The sequence below is a fragment of the Clinocottus analis genome, unplaced genomic scaffold (assembly GCF_023055335.1).
Source record: "Clinocottus analis isolate CAN_PGR_092001 unplaced genomic scaffold, fCliAna1.0.p SCAF_16, whole genome shotgun sequence".
Classification (NCBI taxonomy): Eukaryota; Metazoa; Chordata; class Actinopteri; order Perciformes; family Cottidae; genus Clinocottus; species Clinocottus analis.
In genome coordinates this window covers 4,197,700-4,225,606 of record NW_027175887.1, presented here as the reverse complement: position 1 = coordinate 4,225,606, position 27,907 = coordinate 4,197,700, and the positions used below count along the sequence as shown (strand labels likewise).

Below are 27,907 nucleotides of genomic sequence, written 5' to 3'. Positions count from 1 at the left end.
TTTGAGGTTCATTGGCGTTGACTTGGCATATTAAACTCAAAATAATACCAATGATGCAAATATTACAAAGTGAGCCAGTGTATGTGTAACCAAGGGGGTTACATATACAATAGAAACATCTTTTTAAAGTATTTTTTCTTAAATAAAGATCAAGTAATCTGAGTGTCAAGTTTGCATGAGTGGTTGTCGATAAATCTGTAGCAGCAACAGCTCGATCTGATCCGCCATGTTTTCAACCGGCACCGCACCAGCGTCTCTTCTGCGCGCCGCAGCTCTGCGTCCTGTCGGCCGCTACGTGCTCGTGCGTCCCTCGCGAGACCGACGCGTCGCATAAATCTCGCAGTGATGGCTGCGCCGCCCGACACGGAGAGTTTGGAGTCTCGTATCAGTGAGTGTTTTCAACTTATTGTACCGGAGTAGGTGTGGGTCCGCGGAGCCGGACGCTAGCACATTATCGTCTGCGAGTCGTTGAGGGCGAGGTGAAGTCCCGGCAGCGCCGGGCGCGTGGCCCCGCGAGAGGGGAGGACTCGGACCCTGCGGCCACGTCCAGGATGCTAACCGAGCTGCTGCGTCTGCTCGCTGTCAACACACATGATACAGCCGGGCGAAGCTGTAGCTGTGCGGCTCGGTAGCTCCACTAGTTGGGAGGGCGACCAGCTCGCGGGGAGGCCGTTTCTAGTCCCGGAGGTTATATTGTGAATACAGAGGAGCTCCGGCCTCGGAGGGAAGTTCTAGACGAGACAATGACACAGGGCGACGACCGACAGGTAGCAAGCTAGCTGACGCGACGCTCCGGTAGCCGCGTCCCGGTGTGCTGCGCTGCTCGGTGTCTCGCTGCGGGTCGGTGACCTGAGACTTAACGCATGTTAAATCACGGGTGTCACGAGGACCCTTATCGACTCTTGGGTGCTAAGCTTAAGTTTTCTTTGAAGTAAAAAGCTGAAGCATTTTGACTCAGCGCCTGTATCTATAACGGTGAAGGTACATTGGGGTATGGCTATTGGAGCTCTCATTTAAGTTGCATTAGGGAAAAAGAGAAAAATAACAGGCCCTCCGTTGCCAGTTGAGCCACTGCTGGTTGAAATAATAGAAACATGAAACAAATTTAGATGCGCAATCAAACCTCCACATATATACAGCTATACAGTTGTTTGTTATGGTATTACATTGCAAGGTATTAGAGAGGTGTTTCAAATCTATAATAACATAGATGCAAAACTACGAAACTTTATATAAAATATTTTTCGATTGGTGTACCTACTAAAGAAATGTTCACTGGTAATGTCACACTAATAAGTCAATTCAGAAAAACCTACTCTTCGTTAATGCATATTGATACAAGGCAGTGAAGCTGAAGTCTCATCCATCGCCTCTGTTGTCTGATATGGCATTTATCTACCGTTTCAGACACGGCCACAAACCCACTAAACCGAGAGACGGACTGGAGCAGCATCCATGCTTTTTGTGACCAGCTCAACAATGACCTGGAGGGGTAAGAGGACTTTATACATCCTGGAAACCCTGTGTCAGTGGACATATTCTCTACTAAAGGATTCCCTGTTGAATAAAAAACAAAATTATGAAATCCTTGATCTTAACTGAACTGTCAATGCAAATTAACACTTATACATGCATGCATTCTTTATATGCCCTGGATATTCAGTTTTGTTTGTGACGTGCGTTACAGGCCTCAGCTCGCTACCAGGCTTCTGGCTCACAAGATCCAATCTCCACAGGAGTGCGAGGCCATGCAGGCCCTGCTGGTGAGTTCACACCTGACCCGGGTCTGCTAGTATGAATCTGCTGTCTCGGACCTGATGAGTTTTTTTAGTGCAAATGTTTTGTGTGTCTGCCTATGTTTTATGCTGCTGTCATGTGATATTATTTCTTATTTATTTGATATTATAAAATTACATTTTAGAGTGTACATTTTCTACGATGTTTCACTGCAAGAAGATTAACTTTGAGCCAATTTAACCCCAAATGTTCTATAGGCTGCCAAAAACCCATGTGAATGTTAGGTTTTTAAATGAGTCTGTTCCTGAATGCATCTCAGGAATGTAACGGAAAGAAACGGTCCTCAAACCTAAATTCACTTTGCTTGTTAGTTCGACATGGCATTCCTTTTAAAACACGGCGTATTTGTTTCTGATTTTTATTTTATTGGCATTGTAATTCTTGCCTAGGTTCTGGAGACGTGTATGAAAAACTGCGGAAAAAGGTTTCACAGTGAAGTTGGCAAATTCCGTTTTCTCAATGAACTCATCAAAGTAGTTTCTCCAAAGGTAAGATTCCCCAAGGGTTTCTCTGAGTGCATCTCTTTCTTTTATTTTTTTAACACATTGTATTGACTCATTGTTGTCATTGTACCTCAGTACCTTGGCTCCCGGTCACCAGAGCCAGTAAAAAAGAAGGTTTTGGAGTTGATCTTTAGCTGGACTTTGGGGTTACCTGATGAGGCCAAGATTTCAGATGCCTATCAGATGCTGAAAAAACAAGGTAAGATGTCATCAAATTAATGCAATCTATAACTTTTAAAGTTGTTAGAAGGCACTAACTCTAACTCTCTCTTTGTAAATCAGGTATTATTAAACAAGACCCAGAGCTGCCACCTGACCAACTGCTAAATCTTCCTCCACCCAGACCCAAGAATACCATTTTTGAGGACGAGGAGAAGTCAAAAGTGAGGATTTGTCAGTTAATAATCAGTTATTTGAAAAGATGTTTTCCGACATGAGTAAATGTGACCTCAGACACTTTCTTACACACTGGGCATGCTGTCATGATTGTGCTCGCCTCCGCCAAAGGGGATTTATGAAGCCCGTTCACTCATTTTTCACCATGGGAACTCTGGCTGTCTGCTTTGTCAGATGTTGTCTCGGCTGTTGAACAGCTCGCTCCCCGAGGACCTAAAAGCTGCCAACAAACTCATCAAGGAAATGGTGCAAGAGGTAAACCAGTCTCCTACTCCTTTTGTCAGTCACATTTTTCTGTTATACATTAACTGCACCTATACCTTTTTTTTAGTGCTGCAGATAAAGGCATGTGTTGGTTTTTGTCTTCTACGAAAATAGTAAAATATCAGAGTGCTGCAGTCAGAAGCAACATTAACGGAATGAGGGAAATGGGTTGGTTGCTTGTGGGTGGTTTAGTGTGTCACTGGCAGAATGACTCAGTAGGTGCTCGGCGTAAACGTGTCCTGATTTCAGGGAAATAGGAACTGGTCTTTGTGCTCCCTAGACGTTCCTAATGGCCTCTCCCTGACCTTGCTGTACTTTTTTTTTTTTTTAATTTTCTATTCATGCTTCTGTACCTTTCTTCATTTATGAACATTTTCTTATATTGACACATGTTTGTGAAACAATCTCTTTTTCTGCTGCAGGATCAGAAGCGAGCAGAGAAGGTGTCGAAGCGGGTGAACGCCATTCAGGAGGTGAATGAGAGCGTCTCTCTGCTGACTCAGCTTCTGCAGGACTATGACAGCACTGCCGACAATCAGAGCAACGCCGAACTCTTACAGGTAAACTGAAAGATGCTTTTGATCAGAGGAAGATTTAGACTCTTACAAAACTAATAATCTGCTCTTCTCAAAGCTAACAGCCTGTATTCAGAAAAAAAGTTATTTTACCTTTTGCTGGCTTTCTCACTGTTACAATGATTAACTCTGGTTTGAGAGATTGAAGGATTGACTAAGTAACAGGTGCATAAAAAAAGAACTAGTGTAACTTGTTCATTGTTTACTTTGTTGGGAAAAACAATGTGTTGTGTTATCAGGACCTGTACCAGCGCTGTGAGAAAATGAGACCTACACTGTTCAGACTGGCAAGTGACACGGAGGACAACGACGAGGCTCTGGGTGAGCGTTACTCTCATTCATCCGTCATTAAACGTCAAGAAAAAAAAAGCAACGATCACTCCTCGTTTTGCTGCAGCAAGCGAACGGCACACACTTCATTGGTTCAACTGAACACAGCCTTCCATGTTCTTTCATGGTAAGAGCACCAGGAACACGCCCACAATATTAACATTTGGGCTGATCATTGAAAGCTGATGCCAATCGGTGTTGAATCCCCATCACCGCTTTAATTTTTTACCGTGTTTATCCTGCAGAAATCTTTGACGTTGAGAACTGCTATTTTCTTTGCAGAAGATGTTTACAATTCATTGTATATTATTGAAAACCACCATTCACCGTTTCATGATCCGTGATGGTTCTGGTGGTGCCGCGGTTGTTTGAATGGTGTACTCGAGTTGATGGGTTGACTGTAGCATCATGAACAAAATAAAAACAAAGACTCTTCCAAAATAAAGGCCTTTACAAAAGGTTTAAATCGGTAACAAAATAAACAAATTCATCAAACTAAGACAAACCCATAATGACCAAAACATGCAGCGTTTATAGATTGTTTCCTCGCGGTGTTTTCAATTCATTTTCAGCACACTTGCCTTCAGTGACACACCAAAACTGCCACTGAGTGCTGCTGCTATTTATATTGAAGTAAATAAAAACAATATGTAATTCATCAACGCTCGCTAGAAATGGCTCTTAACAAGGTGTTTGCGTGACGTGTCTTTCTAAGCTCTAGTCCACCTCAAGAGATGTTACTTATGACTGTTGTATAACACTGAAATCAATGCGGAGCGTTTTCTGCCGTCTCTCCACAGCTGAGATCCTGCAGGCGAACGACAGCCTGACTCAGATCATCAACCAGTACAAACAGCAGGTGAAGGGGGAGGTGGTGAACGGCAACAACACAATAAACGCACAGAGGACAACAGGTGGGTGAGATATTGAGCACAGACATGACGGGTAATTCCTCAATTGTTTCTTGTCAGTTGTAAATAAATTGGCTTGAATCCATTTGTCACAGGAGGGACGGCACTGCTCGATCTGTCAGGTTTGGACACATCGCCCCAGTCGCCACCGTCCTTCCCAGACTTCCCCACTCCAACAGACAGCCTCAACGCCCCTTCGCAAGAGATGGGGATCAGTCTGCTGGATGATGAGCTCATGTCACTCGGTAACTGCACGTTGGACAGCACGCACACACATAATTTGTATGCAGGATATTGATTGTGATTTTACGGTCATAAATGATAGCGCTACTCTTTGTGCATCCCACAGGTTTAAGTGAAGGAACACACACCTCCAACCCGCCTTCGCAGCCCGAAGACTCCACCGCCTGGGACTCCTTCCAGGTTTATTATCACTAATTTGCGCACAAATCACATTCACGCATCATCGCTTTCAATACAGCTCCAGTAAAATCAAAACATCCACACCACTATTTGTCATACTTTCTACTTCCAGTCGTCTGACAGCATAGACGCAGACATCCCGGCAGCACCCAGTCTCCTTCTGAGTCCAGAACCCGCCTCCCACTCTCAGCCCCTCTCGTCTGGCTCCACACCTGGGAACTCGGCTTTGGATGAGCTGGAGCTGCTGGGAAAGACCCTGATGCAGCAGTCCCTGCCCCCAGAGGGCCTGCAGGTCAAATGGTATTCAACTAGCACCACTCCGTCACAGTACTGTGGGGAATATTCTGTAAGGTTTTAGTTTGAGGTGCTTGTCCGCTTGATGCACTTTGGTATACACGTGTAGTTAAAGATGATCAGTGCAATAGCAGCCGCTGTGGGATCAGAAGTTTCATGCAAATGTAGTAATAATAGTATCTTTTTGAAATTGTATAAAATCACACACTTCACCAAAGCAAACAAAGATGAGTTGTTAATGTATCTGCCATCAGGGACAAGCAGCAGTGCAAACCAACTCTGAGGGATCTCCAGAGCAAGTCTGGGTGCAACATCACCCCTGCCCCCATACCAACCTTCGCCGCTGAACATCCCGTGCCGCCCCTCAACTCTCAGCCCAGCCCTGCAGCGACGTTGCTGGACATGTCCCCGACTCACACGGAGACGCCGCCTGCAGACGTCACGCTGACGGATGTTTTTGTACCGCTAGAATCCATTAAGCCCAGTAAGTGAACGTAATGGCCTCATGCGCCCGTCGACCCGGAAGAACAGATTATATACTCTCCTCCTCCTCTCTCCAGGTAGTCTGTTACCTGTGACGGTGTTTGACGGACACAGCCTGCGGGTTCTCTTTCACTTTGCTCGGGACTCGCCTCCCTCTCGTCCTGATGTGCTGGTGGTGATCATCTCCATGTTGTCATCCGCTCCCATCCCTGTCAGCAACATAAACTTCCAGACCACCGCCCCAAAGGTAGTAAGAAAGTTCACGGCCTTCGTCTTCCATTAGATGCAGTCGACTGCATACATACATGGTTATCTTATATAGGACATTGTTACTAAACCCCTGCAACCGATTTACTGTCGGAATGTTTGTTTTCATTGATCAACTGAAGTCTATGGCAGTGAAGCTTCAGCCGCCATCAGGAACAGAGCTCCCAGCTTTCAACCCCATCCTTCCCCCTGCTGCGGTCACACAGATCCTGCTGCTGGCAAACCCAAACAAGGTAAGCCGAGATTTCTACCAGTCTACACACTGCAGGTCCCTCTTTTTTTAGAAGAAACTGTGTCTAAGACGTATGCTAATCCTCAGGCACGACTAACTTTAAAGTCTTACGGTGATTTTTGTCAAGCACCTGTTTTTTAAATTTTTGTTTCGGGTTAATAGCGGAAAGTGCAAGGAAATAATCCCTTGAAAAACTGTAATTCCACCTTTCTCATCCCGTGTGTCTCAGGAGAAAGTGCAGCTGCAGTACAGCTTAACCTTCACCATGGGAGAGCAGGAGCACAGCGAGAGCGGCAGTCTAGAACAGTTTCCTCCTCCAGAGACGTGGGGGAGCCTATAGCATTGAAACACAACCACAACCTGACAGACTCTCTGCTTTCAGACTCCGCCTCCTTTCCGAAAACCACCTCTCCAACTCGACACTCTGCATTTTGTCCGTTTTCCTTTGTAAACACATTGTCCTTTCTTTGGTATGAAGGAATTTTCTTGGCTCACGCTCCGCATTTGTATGCTTTTGCTCTAAATGAGTCGCGTGTCAAGGTCTTCTCTGATGTATGTTTGTGCTTTAAAACAAACCTGCAACATGCTTCCCCCAGAGATGTTGTTGTCTTGTCATATTGTTTAACAGATGACGTCAAATCCGCTTGATGTTTTTCACGTCAAAGTCAGTCTGAATCACTTATCTATTGCGTTTACCTTCACCTCTGCATGCTTTTCCAACACGGGCTACGATGCCTGTTAAATCCAGCACACCGATAGAGAGAGGACGTTAGCGCATTATAGTTCATCTCAGTTAAAAAACAAAGCTAGACTTAATCAACGTTTTGTGGTGTCTTTTGTAATTCCTTTTGCAATGACTGAGTCCACTTTTTGATTTGCACAGAGAATTTTCTTTTTTGATTGTACCAATGTTTCTCATCTTGTGTAAAGAACAAAATTAACTAACAGAATTGTGTGTCATCTGCCATATGTGCCTATTTTGCCGTTAACTTTGTGTGTTTTGGATGGATTTGTTTTTTCTCATCTGTTACACATCAGTTTAGTAGATCTGTCTGAGATGCAGTTCAGCGACATGATATCCTTAATATATTCAGAGCATTTTCAGTAGAGTAACTTACATTTTGACTTCTTTATTTAGCTTGTGACTTAATTTTTAATTGAGCATTTATTGGGTTAAACTGAAGTATCACACGACTTGAGATGAAGCCAGGTGCTCTGGGCGCACTGTTGGTCTCAAACACATTCGACTAGTTTCTCTAGTGTGCGATGCATGTCAGCCACACTCAACACTTCCTCCTCCCCACAAGCTCTCAATCACATTCCGCCGCACTAATCTCCGACTGCTTTGTAAATACCAACGATGGCGGTCCTGTTATGTACATTTGACTTGTGCAAGAGCATAATTCTGGTAAAATATTCCAAATGGGTAATAAAGGATTTTTCTTGGTGACCTGAAGGCCTGTTCATTCGTGTTGTGGGGGACGGAGTTTCTCACGGCGTCCACAATGCAATATCCATAGCTACCGTCAGCCTTTTAGGGTCATTGATTTAAAGACCACACTTTGATTCATTCAAGCGCTTTATTGAATCGTAAAAGTGGTTAGTATTTGCTAGGAAACCCTCAAAGACCCACATTGATAACTAAAAAGGGACTCTATGGTTGAGTCAGTGTAAGTAAACAAACTTGGAAATGAGAACTAAAAACTAATTTCTATGCATCCCTCAGCCTCTAAGGTCAAAATTAATATAAAAATAATCATGAAATCAGTTACCAGGATCTCATAATTGTTAAATCTATTCAAACTAGTGTGGCTTGCTAACTTAAAATCCCCAAATAAAGATAATTAACCAAAACAAACGAGCCGTTATACTAGCATTTACTTCAACACCTACCTTATATGCATAAGAAAGGGGAAAATCAAGTATCAGCACACAGTAGAAATACAGCAAGTTTGTATAAAGACTGTCAAGACCATCATAACAAACTTTGTCAACTGACACAGACTAGCCTCTGTCAAACTAAATCATTCAATTTGACTTGAACCATGGACACTTAAACAAACATGGTATCAGTCTAGATTTGTCTTGTCAAAGAATTTTAAAACAGCGCAGTGCACTGATGCGTCGCAACCCAAAGAAGCTTGTAACTAATGTTGATGTTTCAGTGCCAAGGGTTTAACCCCTGCAAAATCAAACATTATTGATGCCAGTGGTAGTATGTGTGTGTGTGTGCGACCGACTCACAGATTACATTACTTTCTGGCTGATGGAGGGGGTGGCAGTGGAGGAGCAAACTGGAACGGTGAGTGGCCCATCAGGCCCATCATGGGCAGGGGAGGATTGAACTGCTTGGCCATTAGTGGCTGGGGGCAAGCTGAAGAAGAGGGCGGGGTCTGCTCCACTCCAGTGCCCCCCGACCCAGAGCTGCTCTTGGAGCTGCTGTACTGACTACTGCTGCTGCTGCCGCTATTATTTTGGTTCAGGTCGGTGGAGCCGGAGCCATAGCTGCGCCCTCCATCCCTGCTGCTGCGATCTCTGTAAGAGGAGGAAGATGAAGAGGAAGAGCGTTCCCCGTCCCGGCTGCTTCCTCTGCAGCCATCTCGACTGTCGCGGCTGTAGCTGCTGCCGCGGCTGTCCTTGGCGCTGCTGCCGCTCCCACCCACAGAACGCATCCGCTTGTCACACTCGTCCTGGTACATCAGGTTGGGATTGTTGGAAGTGGAGCCATTGCGAAAACGAGAACGGCCACCTGGGGACAATAAATTAAATAAAAAATGACAAAGGAAGCGAGGGGAAACAAAACACGTCACACTGCTCCGTTGGCCCATCACACCAGTGTCATTTGGTTTCATCACGTCTTCCGCAAGCCCCTCATACTTAAAGACATTGGGACAGACTATGACGGAGAGAGATCTCAGGGGCTAAATTATTTAGCCACCATATAAAGTATACAGTAATCTAATCCAGCAGGAAGTGTCCCTCACCTCCTCCTCCACGTCCAGTATCAACCAGCTGCAGCAGTTTTGGATTGATGGCCTGGCGGGCCTCCTCCAGCACCCGGATCAGCTCGCGAGCCTGGCGGAGGTTCCCCGGGGTGAAGAAGGTGTAGGCGGTGCCTTTGTTGGTGCTGCGGGCCGTGCGGCCAATGCGATGGATGTAGTCCTCCGATGAGTTGGGATAGTCATAATTGATGACAAATTTGACATCCTCCACATCTTGACATTTTGGGTCGGTAGTTGTTGTGAAGGGAAAAGAGACAAACACAAAGTCAGGACAAAGCTAACACTGATTGAGAAATGTACTCCAGGCGTGAATTTTAAGTTTTGTGCTTGGACAAAAGGGAACATTCAGACAGACAATACCGGCAAGACCCATCGATACCCATCATCCTCTGAAAGCTTACACCCACTTACCTGTTCGTCAACTACGTGTACGATACACAATTAGAAAATGCATTTACTTACCACGCTAACAGGGCTCACTTATCTAGCATAGCAATAAACTAGTGCACTTGCACACATGCAAATAAGCCTTGTGTGGTTGAAGGTACACGTCAACTAAATTAATTGATGAAAATGTTTGTGGTTTACTGAAGAGAATTTCAACGATATTAGGTGTAATTGCAAAAAGAGGCAAGTGACGCTCCAAGCGATCCTTGTGTAACGAACAGATTCAGTCGTATAAAGGGATTTCGAATCAATGCTTTAAGTACGAGAACCAAAAGGAGAAAGTTAATTTCTTTTTGGAAAAATACAATTTGTACTCGTCCTTACGGAGAGATTTAGCCAGTCATCAAGAGCTGGTAAGTTATTAATATACTGTACTGGTATACGAAGTCTTAAAAGACGAAGAGGGGTTGAAAGCAGGACAAACAGTCAATTTGGGAATGGAGGGGGCAAAGGTACAGGGGTCAGTAATGGTTTTAAAGGAAACAGGAAGATAGTACAAGACCAGGACAGGAAGTTAGGTGGTAAAAAGAGTTAAAGAGATGAACGAGAGATAGACGGAAACATTTAAGAAATCAGCAAAAGAGGGAGAGAAGTGATAACCAAGCTAAGAAACGACACCAGGAGAAAGAAAGAAAGAAAGAAAGAGAGAGAGAGAGAGAGAGAGAGAGAGAGAGAGAGAGAGAGAGAGAGAGAGAGAGAGAGAGAGAGAGAGAGAGAGAGAGAGAGAAAGAGAGAGAGAGAGAGACTGAAAAAAAGACAGAGAGAGAGACTGAAAGGTAAAAGGGACAGGGAGGCAGAGGGGTGAAAGGCGGGGAACTCGATTATAGAGCGGTGGCTCCTCTAGGCCAGGACTCCTGGCAGCCAGGACCAGACATGACGTCCGCAGAGGGAGAGGCCGGCCGGCACAGCCAGTGGTGGGGGGTGTCAGGGGCTGGCATCAGGGGGCAGTTCAGAGGGGAGCCTCCAGCATAGCCGTCCATGCCCGGCTTTGGCAGCTTTCCACCCTCACTTCCTGGCAGTTGTCTTCTCGTAACGCACCACTGTGTCTCGGCTTCACAAAACTTAAGTACGGCCTACCAAACTGGATTGGACCAATTTAGGGGAAAAACTTTGCTCTACAAAGTTTGTTCTTGGGAATGGAAAAGCATCTCCTCAACGACTGTCAAGAAAAGTCTTCTCAATCCATATCCCATTAGAGTAAATACATAATGATTGAAAACTTTGTTAAAAAAAAAAAAAAAAGTCTCCAAGTCCGAGTCTTTGAGTTAATTTAAATCATCAAATGGTGTGGTGCGTCACTGTGATGATGGCATGGCTGAGGGGTCCACCCTCCTCCATACGCCCCTCTCCGCCCTCTCACCTGACAGCCGCCCCCGACTCTCAGATCAAATTTGGGAGCCCAGCAGCACCCCACGCCCTCGTCCCCCCCCCTCTCTCTGTCGCCAGGCAGCCGTGTCCTGGAAGGGGGGAGAGTTTTGTTTGTGGGCTCTGTTCTGGGTTTTCAGCGGAGACGGCTGTGTCTGGGACTGATTAATCAGGCCGTCTCTCTCCCCGAGTCAGCTTTCGATTTGTCATGCCTAGGTCCGGCTGCAGGCTCCCGAGGGCCTGTGTGCTTCTAGTTGCCGGAGAAGAGACTTGGAAACAAAAACAAAAAACGAAAAAAAATTAAAAGAAAACAAATGAACATAGAATTAGGTTAGAGGTTGATAGCCGTCCTGTAAGGGGCTGCTTCACTGGCACTCACCCCTTACGTCTTCACACCATTCAACATCATTCCCATGTTTTTTTCTATGTTTTTCAATAGAGCAAGTGGCTTCGACCCTGCTTCAAATATGACACACTTCTTAGATACACATTTTTATCTGAAATGCATCATAGGTTCTTTGGAGAAAAGTAAATCTGTATGCGTTTGTAATGGTCTTTTTGATCATAAATCCACAGTGAATATAAACATGCATCAAAGAGTCTGATCGTCATATCATAACCGTTGGTATTATTATACTGCTAATTAAAAGGTTTCATATTGTGCATGTGTAACATTGGTGTAATTGCGCTTGAGCCCACATGACGTACCCAAACCACGAGAGGCCACGTCAGTAGCAATGAGGATGGGAGCTTTGCCGCTACGGAACTCTGCAACGCAGAACAGATGATCAGGAGCTGAACGTCAGAGAAGAAAAGGAAACAATGCCCATATCAAGTCACTGTGGTTAAAATGTCAGGGTGTTTGATGTACCCGATAGCACCCAGTCTCTCTCTGGCTGGCTCTTGTCGCCATGAATACACATTGCTGGCCACCTGGAAGAGAGACAAGCAAGCTGTAACGTGAATGACCAGGTACACACACACACACACACACACACACACACACACACACACAATCACTCACCCATCACGCCTCATCCTGCGTGTGAGATCGTCGCAACGCTTCTTGGTCTCCGCGAAGATGATGGTCTTGTTTTCTTTCTCAGCCATGATCTCCTCCATTAGCTGGATCAACCTAAGGAAAGAAAGCAAAAATAGATACATTTCCAAAGATATAAGGACATATCTTAATCACCATCTCAAAACAATCGAGGCCACGATCATTAATGTAAGGATTGAAACGTGACAGGAAAGAGATGCAGTAAACTGGCAAAGAGTAAGAAGCAAGACGAATAAAGCACTATTACTAAGGAAAAGGACCCTAAAACACTAGAAAACAAAAAAGCAGGAAAAGACAGATTTGCGATGTGGCCGGCCTCTTACTTGTGTTCCTTTTCACCCTCGATACAGACATCAACTATCTGAAGGATGTTGTGGTTGGCGCTCAGTTCCAGAGCTCCGACATTGATTTGGACATAGTCTTTCAGGAAATCCTCTGCCAGCTGACGGACCTCTTTGGGCCACGTAGCACTCCACATCAGGGTCTGCCTGTCGGGCTGGCCACGGAGCAAACCAAATCAACAGAGACGAGTCATGGCAGATCCTAAAATGACTGCTTCATCAAAACATAACACATGAGCTGTCAAAGCCAGCATTTCTGTGCAGTTAATTCACCCTGATCTGGTCCACAATCTTGCGAATCTGTGGTTCAAAGCCCATATCCAGCATGCGGTCAGCTTCATCCAGAACCAAGTATGTGCAGCGTCTCAGGTTAGTCTTTCCAGCCTCAAGGAAGTCAATCAAACGACCTGGTGTGGCAATGCAGATCTCAACACCTGAAGGAGACACATTTAGTATATTACAGACTAATCAAACATGGATTTCAATGGGAATCAGTTGTTTCAGCTGACTCGAACAATAAAAAATAGTTTGTAATGTGACGCACATCTATGTTAATCCAAATAGTTAATACGGCCTACCTCTCTCTAAGTCTCTGATTTGAGGTCCCTTGGGAGCACCTCCGTACACACAGGTGCTTTTAATGCGGGATGACTTTCCGTAGTCGCCTGCCACCTGCTGGACCTGCTGAGCCAGTTCTCGTGTGGGGGCCAGGACCAAGCACTGCAGAGCAAACACATATTGCCATAACAATACACCGTTTAGTGCATTAGACACTTTGATGTTGTGCCGGGACGGCATAAATATCATTCTTGTAAGCTCTGATGTGGACAACTATGTGATGGATGCATTTCTTTCTTCTGCACGTACAATGGGTCCATCTCCACGTTCCAGGTAGGGCTGATGATTGATGTGCACGATGGCAGGCAGGAGGTACTAAAGAGAGAAACAAAGTGGGGAACAGTCAGTGGATTGTGCTTCTGCACGTTACACAAGTCCAGTTAGAGGAAGACATGCGTCTCACCGATAAGGTCTTCCCGGAGCCAGTCTGAGCAATGCCCACCATGTCTCTCCCACTGAGGGCCAGAGGGAAACCTTGTGCCTGAATGGCTGTGGGCTCCTTGAAATTATGCTGCATCAGGACATCCAACACATGTTCTAGATAGAGACGCAGCACCAAAATATTCTGGTTATTTCTGTGACAACCGATTTAGTTTAGTTAGTATTTTTGTCATGACTGTGCAGTTTCACAATGGTGCAAGTGTAGATAATAACCATGTGTGCGTGTGCTTACGGGGAAACTGTGCCTGGTGGAAGCTGGTGACAGGCTTTGGACAGCCTGAACCTCGAACAGTGATTTCTTTATTCCTGCAATACTCATCAACATCATGCTGAAAGCACAAGAGTGAGAGAATAAACCCAACACACTAAACACCAGTGTACAGCATTGTTAATAACACCGTTACTCTGGAGGCCTCGACATTTCAGGGGTACCTGGCTCATCCGCTGCAGGTCCGAATGTTCAACGTAAAAGTCTTTCTCAAATTTAGGAAGCTCGGCCAAGTCCCATCTCTTCTTCCGTAAACGGTCCCCGGGGTTGCCAAACTTTTTACCCGGCGGGCCGCCTCTGCTGGACCCAAAGCGAGGGCTGCTGCAAACATGACGAGACACACACTTTGTGAAGCCGGCTTCGCGACACTTTCCTGGACTAGAATGTGAACCCTGTTAACCCAAACACACGCTCGGCAGCCTCGTCATAATGGCAGCTAAAGGTGTGCGCGAGCTCTGACGTTACTTGACTCAGTCGACGTTAGCGGCTTACCCTCTGTCACGACCTCGATCTCGATCTCTGTCTCCGTACGAACCTCTCATTTTAAGGACACACGCGCTCTTGTTTGAGAGGTGAAGTGAATAGTTAACGGCGCCTTCAGCTCAGTGGACCCTTTTCTCAAATGAGTTGCCTGGCTTTCGCTTGTCTACACCCGTTACCGTTACAGGCCTGAACAACCACCGCCGTAATTTCAGCCAAATGACGTCAACGTGGACCGCTGCGTGGGCGGAGGAATGGCCCCTTTCTTAGATACTTGTTGAATAGTCAAATAAGTCAAATAATACTCAGTTATAGTGGCACAATACCAGAGAAGCAAAATCTGTACTGCTGTGTTGTTGTTAGCGTCACGCACACGGACCTGGGGAGCGGAAGCTGCTGTGATTGGCTGACTGCTGAGGAAGTCCCGCCCCCACATATGATTGGACAATAGACGCAGCGGTCCTTTTTCTTTTGGTCTGCCAGAGCAGAAAAGTTAAATTATTGTATAATGTAACACAATATTTTTTACATTTTTAATCTACTACGATGATGTTGTCTGCCAGCCAACTTGATCAAAAACCTGAACCAGAAATGTCTCGTTTGCATTTTGTATTTTATTTCAACATCAACAGAAACCATTATAGCATCAAAACAAGAGATAATATTGCCAATATACAAATTAAAAAAGTGTACAACAGAAATAAAACAAGAGAATATGTGAAAATTAAAATATCAAACTCAAGGACTATTCCAAGCAATGACATTACAGTCACCGTCATGAATATTTTGCATTGCTTCCTCAGAGTTTAACTCTATTTACAACTCCTTTCTGTTATAATATTTCCTAGTTTTGTATTCAACCTTTGTGATTAACATCCAGCTTTTGAATCACATAGTATCAAACATTGTTATTTGATAGTGTTTTGAATAAAGATGCTTGAGTTTGATACGCTGGTAACTTGGAGCAGAGCAAAAAGCAGTGAATGTAGCTGGGGATAACGCTTTCATTATAATGCTAGCTGAACACAATTTTACCATTTAGAAGATGATTGTGCTCTTTTGAGGACACACATCAATTTGGCAGTTAATTTTTCACGTGTACTACATTCACCACAAACGAGAAATTCACTGTTGATTCAATTTCAGTCAATAGACGCGAGCCAATCCATAACATCAGTTTAGACTCTGCACTTAACATAACGAGAGAAAAACAATGACCACACATTTTGCGTCAGCATTGGGCCTAATGTCACCTGTCAAAAGGATCTAGTCAGCATGTATATTGACGTGTTCTGCCATCAAATATTTACGATTACGACCACAAGCAGCTTCTATACTGGCCCTTCGCTAAAACGCATAGTCAACATCAGTTGATGAACAATGGACTCTCCCAATGGGGAAACAGAGGATGACAGGCAGCCCTTAAGGTTCTGACTCACTTGAGGATTTATTTTTCCCCACTGCTATCCCTTAAAAAAATCTATGTGTAGCTTCCATACATTATTTAAAGGTCCATATGTTCCTTTCCAGATAAGTCCAGTCTCATATAAAGCCTTGTTTGCACTGAAACTCTTCAACTGGCCTTGACTAACTTACTACGACCATAGCAGTGATGCCCTTATAAACAATACCAGCAGAGGCAGCCTGATCTGTACTGCCCTTAATTATGGGATTACAATCCGCAGCACATCACAGCTGGGTCAGCTCTGCAGGGAAGCGTTGCTTCTTCGGTAATCTGTAATCTGTGTGGGCGTTGTCCTTCCGTCGGTCTCCCTGTGCGCACTAATATCCCGTCTACAGCTGTTCCCTCTCAGTGCTCCACAAACAATAACATTGCACGAGAAGCCAAAAGCCGGAGTCATGCAATTACACTTTAGAGTCACTGGTTCATATGAAACCATACAGAAATGAAAACAAACACAGAATATTCAAAACATTTTCTGGAATAACAATCTTCCAACAACCTCTTTGAATGAGTTACACCTTCAATGTCAAACAACATTTAAATTAAAAAAAAAGAATGTGAATCAATTCTTATATATTAAAATCAAGCCTGGCAATTCAAATGTTCCTTAGTTTTGCTCGACTATAAATCAATTCTAAATCTTAAGACAGTGGGTCTCGTGGACTGGAGCACATGGTACTCCTATTTGGCAATGATTCGGTAAGAGGCAGAATTGGCAGAGGGGTGAGGAGGAGTTTGTATTGAGAATCGATACGTAAACTGACAGATGAAGGAGGCCATGTGTTTCAGATGTAGATGGCACATATTTTCTCTGGCACACCTATGGCCATATATCTGCCATATCTTATTGTTTGCTGTTGTGTTTTAAGTGCAGCATAAGGACACTATATGCAGGCACGGTTATTTGTACCATATTCAGTAATGGCTTCTATGACATCAACACAAATTGACAACTGACCAGTTAATAATGACTTAATAAATCTAATGTCTGTCTGAACATCTCAACTTCTCTTCTCCCTCCTTACTATATTTATAACTTATCCACCCTCTTTCATTTCCTCTCTTTCCTTTGTAAAACTCTCAATCCCTTTCAGCAGTCTGGTACCTATATCTTTATAAGTCTGAAATAAATCTGATCTTTTCATTGTTGTAATGTAAAAAGAAAAGAAAAAAATATTATGTTAAGGTACCAACAAAAAGATCTGATTTGTCTCACACTGGTGATAAAAATCCAACATGGCAGACGGGAGTAGAGTGTGGCTTTGTGTTTCAGAACTCGTCGTCAGAGCTGAGCAGCAAGGTCTTTTCGTTGTCCCCGCGGGCGCTGAGGTTACTGTGGCTGCGAGACAGAGGTGGCCCTCCACTTCGCTCCAGCGTGGACTGCTGGGTGTACTGCTGATAAGCCGGGGAGAAGTTGTGGATGGCATCCTGGACCATGTCCCCTGGATTCATGGTCTCCTTCAGGCTGCTGGAGATGCTCTTCATTGGGGCACAGCGGCCTGGAGGGGGGAGAAGAGGTTAGGATATCAATAAAGAGACAGAAGTGGACTGGGGGGAGGCATGAAAGTGACAGACGATGAGTGAGAAAATCCTGAGGCTGTCAAACTGTCAAGGGAATTTTCAAAATAGATCTTTGACAGTGGGTAGTATGAGATTACTGGAGGTCAATATGAATGCATATTTTATAAGACTAGGGAGGTGATGATTTAACACCATGTTATACTCATTTACATTGCTTCAGGTCTTATTGTGTCACTGCTGGGAGAGCGAGAGAGACCTGGAGGGTCACTGTGCTCGTAGGAACACACACAAGCTAAATAGTGCCAAGCAAAATGCTCAAGGACTGGCAGCAAAATGAACATAAAGAAACAAAACAAGACAGCTGTAGACCCACGGGTTATAAATGAGTGAACTGAACTCATGCTGAACTGAAAACAATGTCAAAGTAATGGACATTAGACCACATAAAAACACCAACAAGCAAAATAAAAAGCACTTCTGGGGGCAAACATACAGATCTGTTTTAGATACAGACAATCACGGCTAGCATCAGACCTACCGTACTGTCCATAGATAGGAAAGGAGCCTTTGAGCGCAGCACAGTGAAGGAGAGAGGGAAAGAAAAGGAGACAAAGAGACAAGGAACAAAAGTCAAGATGAAAATGAAGGAAAGGCAGAAGAGAAAGACTCGACATATAGTATATAGAGAGCGTCAAAGACAGGAATCAAGGGGAAACAGGTTGGGACTCAGAGAGTGAGGTCACGTCAGACTGCAGAAGTCAGGTTCATATCCAGGACTGTTCGCATTCAGAGCAGAGAGATCATTAAACACACTGTAACGTACAGACATATTCTGCGTTAATGTTCCGATCACTTCGCGCCCATCAAAATGCCCCCATCGCCCTGAATCGGGCCCTCACCGTACGAGTCCAGTCTTTTATCCATGTAGACCTTGTAGGTGAAGGCGTGGCGCAGAGCAACGGCAGCAAAGAACATCTCGATGCAGATGATGAAGTTCTGGTAACCGGCAGCAACCGTTCCCTCGCCCACAGAGAAGTCCGCCGAGCTGATCTTAGGGATGGCGCCGCACTTCTCCAGGATGGCCAGCAGCATGCCTGAATCGTACAAAAGAGAGGCGGCGGCAGCGAGAATGAAAACCGACAGGAAATCGTAAACAAGAAAACGTTGTCGGAGACACACAGATTGAACAAACAGGGGAAGGTGGACATGATGGAGTGAAGGGATTTTATTGCTGACAGTGCGATGCAGCATCACAGAGCTGCAAAAACCTCACAAATGAAAACAAAGATGTTACAAGTGCATTTTTTCACTTTTTTTCTGCCAAACTCGTGGAAATTCACACTATTTTGAAAGTCGGACTTCTTACCTTGCCAGAAGGAGAGAAAGATGACGGACTTGACCATGAAGAACTTGAGCATGGGGTTGTACGGGACAAGCAGTTCCCGCGTGGCGAAGTAGAAGAGGAAGAGCGCGTAGAGCGACAGGCTGACGGAGACGTTGTAGATGATGGTCACGTACAGGTAGCCACTCGCCACGCTGGAGAGGAAGGGAGAGGCACAGGGGGAGAACGGGCTTGAGAGAGCTGGAGAAACGAAGAAGACGTAAAACCCAATTTACAATCAACTTGAACCTAGTTTGTGTTTTTCATTTGGGAAAATAGTTCAAACCCTTTAGTTCTGGTGAAGGATGAGGATTTTTACAAAAAGCTTTAAAAGTTTATTAGAAGATGGAGGTTTGGACTGGAGAGCAGCACTCCTGATGTTTAAAAAAAACTAAATTATAGGTCATCATGAGGGATTTACTCATTACTGTTATGAGCCATTGTGGTCTACCCAGACGTATTTTTCCCCTGAAGAACACAACTGATGGATGCTCAGGAAGATGCCTGTGCTGCGACTGTGGAAACATACTTGAAGTCTCCATCTTTATATTTCCCGAAGGCCTGAAGAATGACAGTGATCACTGCCATCAGGGGCTTCACCACGCAGAACTGGAGCGTAGCCTGAAGAGTGAGGAAAAACGGAGTCAGTGGAAAGCAGCGAAACTCAATGAGACATGAAGGAAACATGTATAATGTTAACATTAACATGTTAACAATACAGCTGATCTAATAACATACACTTTGCATCTTATGTTTGAGTATCTTAACTGGATATGACAGTTACTTTGTTGGCTTTTTCAAACCAGCTCTCATAAATATGGATCAAAATATACTAAATTTATAGATAAATCTGTAAACTAATACCTAGTTCTAACACCCTTTGAGTAATTTTAAGCGATGTACATTATATGAGCCATGAGATTGATCGGTACCTGTTTGCAGAACCTGAGGAAACCGATGGAGTACGTCCTGCCCCACAGACAGCAGGTCCCATACACACAGCTTGACCTAAAGGGAAGGGCAGTTTCAAATTGCCGTAGACGTCGACAGGCTATATTTACACAAAATAACTATCAACAAAGAGACGAATTAGAAGGAAAGAGAATGGCATCAGAAAAGGGAAGATGAGAGCAAAGAAGACTCACTCGATCGGTTTCCCTCGGATCTCTGCCATGATGGCGCTCTCTCCTCCCAGATACTCGTAACACAGACTCAGGAAGTTGTAGATGACAAAGGCTGAAGAGTGTCACACATTAGGGGAAAAAATGAGGGTGATCATTCGTGTCTGAGAAATCACTCCCAAGATTCACAGCCATTACAAAAAAGCCCATTTGTTGGGATGAACCAATCAGGAGCAGGCCTGAAAATTATTTTGGCCTCAGGCTGGTTAAGCAGTCCCTGAGCAGAGAGCCCGAACCTGAATGCATCTATACTAAGGTTTTACAAAAACACTAGATCAACGTTGCTGATGTGGGTTTGGAAACGCAGGACATTTCTCCAAAACCGGGTAGTCAGCGATCCGTGTGACTGGCGTAAAACAGTTATGTTTTGCAGATTTTGTTCCACAACTGCTGAGCGAGCCAAAAAGGTTAGTCTGCACCAGGTGGGTCTGTAATCTCTTTGTGTGGTCGGATCTGAAATGTAACCAACCTGATCAACGCAGACAGCTACACTGGTTACCTGCACCTCCTTACCGTCCTATACATTTAGTAGTCCCTAAAGAGCACAGTCACATAAAACCTGACTGGACCGCATGCTGATCTCAGTAATTGAATCCCTGAGAGGGCAAAGTGCGTGTGTTTTTTTCATCCGCTGCCGCAGGTGTTCTTAGGCTAATTTAAGGGTAACCCACAGATACTGGCTCCCCACTGGCTCCGCTCTCGCTCCCGTTTAAAGCGGCTCAGCTTAAAAGTGAGCCTGTGACGGTAGCACACCGACAACCCCGTCCAGCACCAAGTCAGCACAGTGGTGGCTTTGTTAATGTTGCGGTCTTATTGCACTCTAAAAGCGTATTTTCCCCGCTTCTGGCTTTAAAAGGCGCTTTATTCGACGCACAGTGAGAGCCTAAATGTCCGAGAGTGTTACTCATGAGAGCTACAACGCGTTAATCTTAATCTAGATGTGCAATTGTGAAGATGAAGCTGTCCGTGTCAAAACTGTGCCTGTATAGAGTGAGATGTCTGTGATTTACATATCCAATAACCTCTGTAATGTTCTGTAATATGTACTGGATTGTGACGCAATCCCAAAGAGAAATAAGGAGAGGTGTAGTACTGAGCACATCTTTTAGGTGAGAGACTCATGGTGGCCCCAGATGGGCAACTTTTGATCAGCAATAAATGTGCTTAGCATTTGTGCAAAGGTGTCGCTATTCAACCTCAATTTAAAGTGCATGTTACGGTGTTTATGGACTATGTTGGGAGGGCGACACTATACTTATTGTCATTGTTTTTGATTTCAATTAGTTTTATTGTTTAGTATACGATGAAAGGAAAAATAACCAACAATTCAAGCGAATCCTCACAATGAGAGGCTTGAACCAGCTTCCTGCGGATCAACGACTCGTTTCAGCACCACAAGCGTGCTCAGGCAATTATCCTCATAGAGCACATATGGCGATGGGACACTCAAAGCAAATTGCCTCAAACATAACCACAGTATGAGATATATATATATATATATATATATATATATATATATATATATATATATATATATATATATATGCTTTATTGTTCTCATCTAAACATGGCGAGGGACCGAGAGAAAGCTTGTCTGCTCACGACTGAGATGCCGTTTCAAAGTCTTCTCAAGGATTTGCTCGTTTTCCTGCAGTTGCTAGGAAACAGGTTTCCCCCTCCCTTGCATTCCCAAGAGACCACAAGAGACACGAGGACAAAGATGGCAACCTTTGCAAATGAAGACCCTACAAAGGCCATCTGTCACTGGGGTATCGCATCACGTTTATTCTCACAGCCGTATTTCTGCCGGGAGTCAAAAGACACGTTGGAACGCGACACACTCGGCAGCCCAAAGTCCAGCAGAAGTGTGGCGGCGCACTGCCTCCACTCACCTTCGTAGCAGTCTCGGACTGTGTCAAAGTACACGTAAAACTCCTCATTGGTGAAGAAGAGGAGGCTGAGCCAGGAGTCAAAGGCATAGATGGGGACTATGAAGAGGATCCGAACGATGTGCCTCTGCTCATTTGGAGAGCTGTAGTAACGCAGGTGCATGTAGATCTAGAAAGAAGAGGGCACGAAAGAAGAACATCCTTTATTTATGCAGTATACATATATACATACATATATATATATATACACATACATACATACATATATATATGTTTTACCTATAGAAAATATCTATTCAATAATATTTTGAGATTCTGTCTCAAATGTAGTGCACAAACAAGTCCCAGAGCCAGAAACTGTGAAGATCTGATGTCATAGGACCTGACACCCCATCCCAGGTGGTGATGATAACACTGGATGTCCGTGTGTGTGGATGATTCTTTGGGATAAGCCATACAAAAACCAGCAGGTATCAACTTTTCTAGTCTACAACATCAGAGCCTGGTGAGGCCCAGGTATCCCTCTGAAAGAGGTCCAGGACACTCACAGTGGAGGGTTGTACATGGCAACCAACACTTTCTTGACAAAGGTTGCCTCCAGTAAGGGATTACCCTTTTCAAGTCATGCATGAGTTTGTTAGACGTAACCGCGCTGCACCTGTGCTTGATGTCTTGAATGTGCTCTGTGGAAAGTTGGGGGAGGTCATTTCTGTGGGTCTGGATATCCCGGGACCCGTGTACTCGTTCATAAAGAGCCTGAAACGTGTCCTGTATGGCCCACTGGGTGGAACCATGTGAGGGGAAGTGGGTCTGTGAATTGGTTTGTATGTAAAAGTAAACAGGGTGGTTTTGTGTTTTTGCTTGCTGGGAGGTTGTGGCTGCATGTGTAATGTGTGAGTGAAGGTGGGAGTGGAGATGAGTAAGGCTGATTTTTAGGAGTAAAAGTACATCATTTATTCATCTATCTTTTCCTCTTACAGTTTTTTTCCTGGGGCCGGTGGCTTTTAAGTCAGATGTTTAATTGAAAAGGACGGACAAAATCCTAACGCGCTGGATAAATGGGTTTAAATCGGGAACTAATTGCCACCTCATGAAACCTGCATGCCAGGCCCTATTTGTCGGAGCAGGTCAGAGTACAGCCAGTGTGCATTTGCTTAAGTTGGACATTGGAGTGCTGCGAGTCCGCTGGGCGGGCTCTGACACGAGGGGCCGTCTGGGGTAACTGACACCGGGCTTTCATCACTCCTATTGAGAGCAGCAGCCGGCAGGAAGAACAGGGCGGGCCCCCGTGTCTGCTTCATCCGGTTCCCTTACACAATGTTGCACCGATCACCTTTCCCGGTCTGTAAACAGACACACACCTGCGGTCGCATTAACAAACAGTGGGCGACAATACACCAAGCGAGACGGTGTGGTCCGCTCGCAGGGCTTGTTGCTAGGTGACCCTCTCCGCGCGTGCACAAACACACACACACACACACACACACACACACACACACGCACGCACACACAGACAGACAAACACCTTCTGCTCTTTCATGTCAAAGTCCAGGTCGTAGCACTTGTTGCCAGAGCGACATGGCTCTTCTTTAAGCCCGTATGTGAGAACAATAGAGGGCGAATCACTACCCTGTATGCCTCGAGGTACAGTTGATCTCACTTATGTAAAAAAGGGATGCTTAGTCATAAACTTCCATGTGACACAGAGGGGCACAAACAACAGCACTCAAGCACTGTACTGCCCCACTATCACTAAACAAACACCCGCCGGCCCAGAGGTTTTCAACACTCTGCTTCTGTCAAAACACAGGGAACTAAATCTTTTCACTATACAACTTCATTATTTTTGCACCTTTTGCATCTCATCATCCACCCTGAGGGGATAATTTCTAAACCTACTGTAGATTCATACAGAGGCTTCAGGCAAAACAGGGCACACTTAGGTCTTGCGATCCTCTCCGATGGCCGCGCTACCCGACAGTATCTGGCACATGTTAGTTGTGTTTCAGTCGGCCAAACTGGGCTCCATGGCGGCCTTGGGGTTGGGGTTGAATTGCGACATCTCTGGTTCTCCACCGACCCGTGGGCATTTGTTGCACGTCGGTCCTCATCTGTCATTTCTCTACTGTTGGCTACCAAATAAAGACATGCAATGCAAACTCTGTTGTTCAATAAGTAGTCTGGACCAGCTACTGGGAAGATATGTCCGCATTTGGAAGAAGCTTTCTCCACATGTGGAACTTTTTTTAACTGCATGTCTTTAGTGTGTGAGCGTGCGTCTGGGCCTTGGGTGAGAAATATGCTCGTGGAAAAATGCTTCTGGGTGTGAATGTGTCTACTGTTTTAAAAAAAAAAAAGAAGAGAAAGGCAGGACGGTGGGTGGACTTGAAAGATCATGAGCGAGGTTCGTTTTATCCCAAGTCAAAGACATGAAAACAGAAGCTACCACACCAAGCAGATAGAGCTTTACTAATGCTGTGTTCCGACTGATGTAGTGCAATAAGAAATGAGCTGTGTCCCACTGCACTGCTGGCTCTCCTGTGAAAATGTAAACTTGTGAATATTTCCCCGGACCGCTCCTCACCTGGTGGCATGTGATCAGAAGCGCTGTCCAGACGAAAAACCCAGATATAGTTTGGGCCGTTGCGGTCATGAGGAAAATGGGCTCTTCTAGCATGACCACTGGGGCTTCCGGCACCCAGGAGGTGTTGGATTGCTGTGGGGCCACCGTGGCTGGGGGCCCCGGGGCGAAGCCAACAGGAGAGTCATTCCCCAGCCGCTCTGCCAGGGCGATGTCTCGCCGCCAAAGTTGAGCCATCTGCATGAAGAAAGGATGCTCATGAGACTTCACACACACAAAAAATATATATAAATATGCTCTTCATGCTCTACCCAGACATGTTGAATAAGTAGTCGCCTGTGGCCAAAAACAAGCAGCTGCACAACCTGACGTACATTTTCACATGTAAATGCGTGTCAACAGACCTCAACAGCCAAAATCTCAAGCCAACATCCGCTGATGTTAAACATGAGAAAACAGAGCAGTGAAAAAGGGAGGGGGCATAAGATAGGTGGGTGAAAACCACACACATCAACACATAAAAAGGAGGGGGGATCACTCAAACATAGCAAATCAGTGTGACAGCAACCAACTCAAAGCTGCTGACCCACTTTCCTCCCCTTCCTTTTCCCTGTGCTTTGCTGAGGAAGGAAGAAGAACAGTGTAGCTGGAAGTGATGCTCAAAACAGAAATAGTTCTGTCTTCAGTAATTAGACACTTTTTCACAAATCAGCACCAAAGTTCAGGCTCGGGGGACTGAGGCACGTGGCCTTAGGTGGATGCTGCAACAACATAGGATTTCATGACCTAGAACTGGAACAGAGTAAAACAACCGTTAGATGTAAACCGGTTGTTTAGATGTACCTCATGTAAAATGTGGGCCAGCCAATTTTGCTCTTACCGCCATGCGTTTGTTTGTGAATCAGAATCATGCCCGCTATTAACAATCAGCATACTGCCACGCCCCCCTTTCTCCATATATGGAAATAGGTTTGCCTGAAGTTGTTGTAAGACAGAAGGCTTGTTTCAAAATCTAAAGAAGCAAAAAAATTACACCGACTGACATTGGCCTTTTCAACATGGATGTTCTTATGCACGCTAATGTAATCTATGAGACACTCCGTTTTGAAAGGTTGAACAATTTAATCATGGCAATAATTGATGAGGATATGTTTTAATACATTTGGTCAAAGCATCAGAAAACCAATGGTGGTAAATTGTTTTGTTAATTAAAGCCTTTTTTAAATAAATGCAGTTTTAATATACTATGCATTTAGTTTGGTTATCTTTCGAAGACAGCCGGGCCTACATCATTAATGCATACCCACTACCACAGTTGTATGCACACAGTTTGTGAACTGAGTGGCAGTGTTGAGTGGCTTCACGCATATTTGTGCTTCACTTTTTCTTCAACATTCATTGTCAAAAAGGTGAAACTAACTGCAGTACACAGTCCAAAACCCTCTGAATTGTCTTTATTGGGTTTGCCCTGTATCAACCCAAATGCTAATGCTGCATTTGTGCCACATCAGCAGAATGAGAGGATTTCACTCCCACTGAAAAATCCCCATATCTCCGAATAAAAAAAAAAAAAAGAAGTGAAAATTAAAAGAAGCCATCACACACATTTGCAGCACAGAGTTGGACAAACGAAAACAAGGCCAAACTGGATCAAAAGCATCCAGAAAGCCACTCCACGGCCCACAAGATCCAAGCGTTGCAGGCCTCTTAGTACCGCCATCTCTCCAGCTACGCAGGTGTCTTGGTGTGGATTCCAGGAAGACGAAAATCAGATAATTCAGTGTAAACTAATTTAATTTCCCAATGACTTTCAAACCCTGTGCTCCAGCTAAATATAGGTTGGCACTCAGGTTGGTTATGGATGACTCATGCTGCTTACCACTGCCGTCGTGACACACACACGCACACTCGCTCAATTTATTATGTTTTAAATTGGTGTAATTGAGTAGCGAGCATCATTCTTTATCATGTGTTGTATAATTCATCCCAATGCACTCAAACGTCTTGCACAAAGCTTTGTCGTAAAGCAGACAGCTCTTGTTTGATATTCCATAGGAATGCATTTCAATGTGATCAACAAAAGATTTAACAGCTGTGTCCAAACAGATTGAGGGGAGGTTTTATCATTCATCATGGTATGTATGCATGTACTTGTGTATTTACCAGCCATGGTTGGATCCATACAAACCGGTCAAAACAGGTTGTCATATTAAAACTATCTATACATCTAGAATGAATATGGGGTCAGGTCTGTGCTCATTGGAGCCTATACAAGCAGCACATCGACAACAACAACAACAACACAGCTAGGTGCTTCCCAGTGGGCCAGACAAGAGAGAGAGGCAACTCACAATCCTGCTGACTGCACCCGTGGGTAGGTATCAAAACATGCATTGTACTTTGACCTCAATGGAATCGGCAGTCTCTGTGACAGGCCATCACACGTCCTCAGGCCAGCCTGCACTGTGGAGCATCCGGCTATTGAGGTCGTTTGCAACCAAGAGGCACTGAAGAGCACTACTTCACACTGACCACATCTCTTTTTAATTGCTCTAAGTGTAGCTATTGTGGATCCCACAAAGAACGAGGGAGCAGGGTGCCCAGCTTTCAACCTCAGACACGCAAACACATTATAGAAACACTGGGTGACACCATATTTAAAAAATAAATAAATAAATAAATAGGGGGAAATGTAGCAGGGACCATATTTACTTCAGCTGTTCTGATTTTGATTATTATATGTGAAACAGTTTGCGTTAAGGAGCCCCGCTGAAGTAAATAAAATGGTAGCTGTTGTTGAGCTCCATCCTCCTGCTTCACTCACCTCATCCGCCGCCGTTTGATCTGCGCTGGATTGAATCAAAGCTTCGGCTTAGCTCATCGTCTCAAACCTGTTAGGTGGGGGGGGACCACAAGTGAACTGGCCACGCGTTAACGTTCAGACGACAGCCACCCGCTCATCTGATCGCTGCAGAAACTTGCCTCTTTTCTTTCTTCCTTCTTTCCTCCAGCTGGCAAGAGTCGGCAGCTGAGCGTTAACTGCGCCGAGCTAACGCTAAAGCTAGCCTGCTATTCCCCGTGAAGCCCAAACAAAGCCAGACACTCCGCTTTTAAAAGGAGCGACAGGCTCAACTACACCGACATGTCTGTGAGAAGCTGCTGGGTTTATCGCGCCAGTTCCTCTGCGAAGATGATGGAGACAGCGTCCCGTTATTTCCTCCACATTATCATCATCTTGCAGTTCGCTGTTCCGTCAGCAGCTGCCACTGGAAAACTCCGCGGATTGCGCATGCGCATTCCCCATGTCTATTTTTCCGGGTCTGTGTGCGATTGACATGACGTAACGTAACTTCGGACTGCACTGCATGTTACTATTGTGCTAAAAAGCTGAG

The 27,907-nt window shown here is 44.9% G+C and overlaps 3 protein-coding genes across 4 annotated transcripts; 1 reads left to right on the top strand and 2 right to left on the bottom strand.

Moving 5' to 3' along the window:
* The first annotated feature begins 283 nt into the window (after positions 1 to 283).
* LOC137787016 (ADP-ribosylation factor-binding protein GGA1-like) lies at positions 284 to 7,925 on the top strand. Its single transcript, XM_068579200.1, has 17 exons — positions 284 to 388; positions 1,408 to 1,492; positions 1,688 to 1,763; positions 2,187 to 2,285; positions 2,376 to 2,499; positions 2,583 to 2,683; positions 2,871 to 2,951; positions 3,383 to 3,520; positions 3,775 to 3,856; positions 4,666 to 4,779; positions 4,872 to 5,021; positions 5,126 to 5,199; positions 5,312 to 5,499; positions 5,748 to 5,977; positions 6,054 to 6,223; positions 6,366 to 6,476; positions 6,705 to 7,925. The coding sequence occupies exons 1-17, from the start codon at positions 346 to 348 to the stop codon at positions 6,813 to 6,815; spliced, it is 1,977 nt and encodes a 658-aa protein (XP_068435301.1). The 5' UTR covers positions 284 to 345; the 3' UTR covers positions 6,816 to 7,925.
* Positions 7,926 to 8,046: 121 nt separating this feature from the next.
* LOC137786347 (probable ATP-dependent RNA helicase DDX17) lies at positions 8,047 to 14,876 on the bottom strand. Its single transcript, XM_068578171.1, has 13 exons — positions 14,510 to 14,876; positions 14,182 to 14,335; positions 13,982 to 14,078; positions 13,712 to 13,845; positions 13,558 to 13,623; positions 13,269 to 13,410; positions 12,964 to 13,124; positions 12,673 to 12,845; positions 12,314 to 12,424; positions 12,161 to 12,222; positions 11,998 to 12,057; positions 9,460 to 9,690; positions 8,047 to 9,224 (listed from the first exon to the last, which is right to left on the bottom strand). Exons 1-13 carry the CDS (start codon positions 14,557 to 14,559, stop codon positions 8,728 to 8,730), a joined length of 1,938 nt encoding a protein of 645 aa, XP_068434272.1. The 5' UTR covers positions 14,560 to 14,876; the 3' UTR covers positions 8,047 to 8,727.
* A 217-nt stretch (positions 14,877 to 15,093) lies between these two features.
* LOC137787009 (transmembrane protein 184B-like) lies at positions 15,094 to 27,416 on the bottom strand. Of its 2 annotated transcripts, XM_068579191.1 has the most exons (10): positions 27,340 to 27,416; positions 24,519 to 24,752; positions 21,938 to 22,103; positions 20,010 to 20,100; positions 19,797 to 19,872; positions 19,394 to 19,485; positions 18,850 to 19,019; positions 18,383 to 18,577; positions 18,022 to 18,048; positions 15,094 to 17,461 (listed from the first exon to the last, which is right to left on the bottom strand). In XM_068579191.1, the coding sequence occupies exons 2-10, from the start codon at positions 24,750 to 24,752 to the stop codon at positions 17,232 to 17,234; spliced, it is 1,281 nt and encodes a 426-aa protein (XP_068435292.1). In that variant the 5' UTR covers positions 27,340 to 27,416; the 3' UTR covers positions 15,094 to 17,231. The 2 variants fall into 2 exon arrangements, with proteins under 2 accessions (XP_068435292.1, XP_068435293.1); XM_068579192.1 differs by lacking the exon at positions 18,022 to 18,048.
* Positions 27,417 to 27,907: the final 491 nt, after the last annotated feature.

What these genes read in the sequence shown, in the direction of transcription:
- LOC137787009 (XM_068579191.1), bottom strand. Translation starts at nt 24,752, where the DNA reads ATGGCTCAACTTTGGCGGCGAGACATCGCCCTGGCAGAGCGGCTGGGG. An exon ending in TTCTGATCACATGCCACCAG is followed by an intron (nt 22,104 to 24,518) that starts GTGAGGAGCGGT and finishes TCTTCTTTCTAG; the next exon opens with ATCTACATGCACCTGCGTTA. An exon ending in CTTTCTCTCCTTCTGGCAAG is followed by an intron (nt 18,578 to 18,849) that starts GTAAGAAGTCCG and finishes TGTACGATTCAG; the next exon opens with GCATGCTGCTGGCCATCCTG.
- LOC137787016 (XM_068579200.1), top strand. Translation starts at nt 346, where the DNA reads ATGGCTGCGCCGCCCGACACGGAGAGTTTGGAGTCTCGTATCA. An exon ending in GCAACGCCGAACTCTTACAG is followed by an intron (nt 3,521 to 3,774) that starts GTAAACTGAAAG and finishes TTGTGTTATCAG; the next exon opens with GACCTGTACCAGCGCTGTGA. An exon ending in AAACGCACAGAGGACAACAG is followed by an intron (nt 4,780 to 4,871) that starts GTGGGTGAGATA and finishes CATTTGTCACAG; the next exon opens with GAGGGACGGCACTGCTCGAT.
- LOC137786347 (XM_068578171.1), bottom strand. Translation starts at nt 14,559, where the DNA reads ATGAGAGGTTCGTACGGAGACAGAGATCGAGATCGAGGTCGTGACAGA. An exon ending in GATCGAGGTCGTGACAGAGG is followed by an intron (nt 14,336 to 14,509) that starts GTAAGCCGCTAA and finishes TGTTTGCAGCAG; the next exon opens with CCCTCGCTTTGGGTCCAGCA. An exon ending in AACGTGGAGATGGACCCATT is followed by an intron (nt 13,411 to 13,557) that starts GTACGTGCAGAA and finishes TTTGCTCTGCAG; the next exon opens with TGCTTGGTCCTGGCCCCCAC.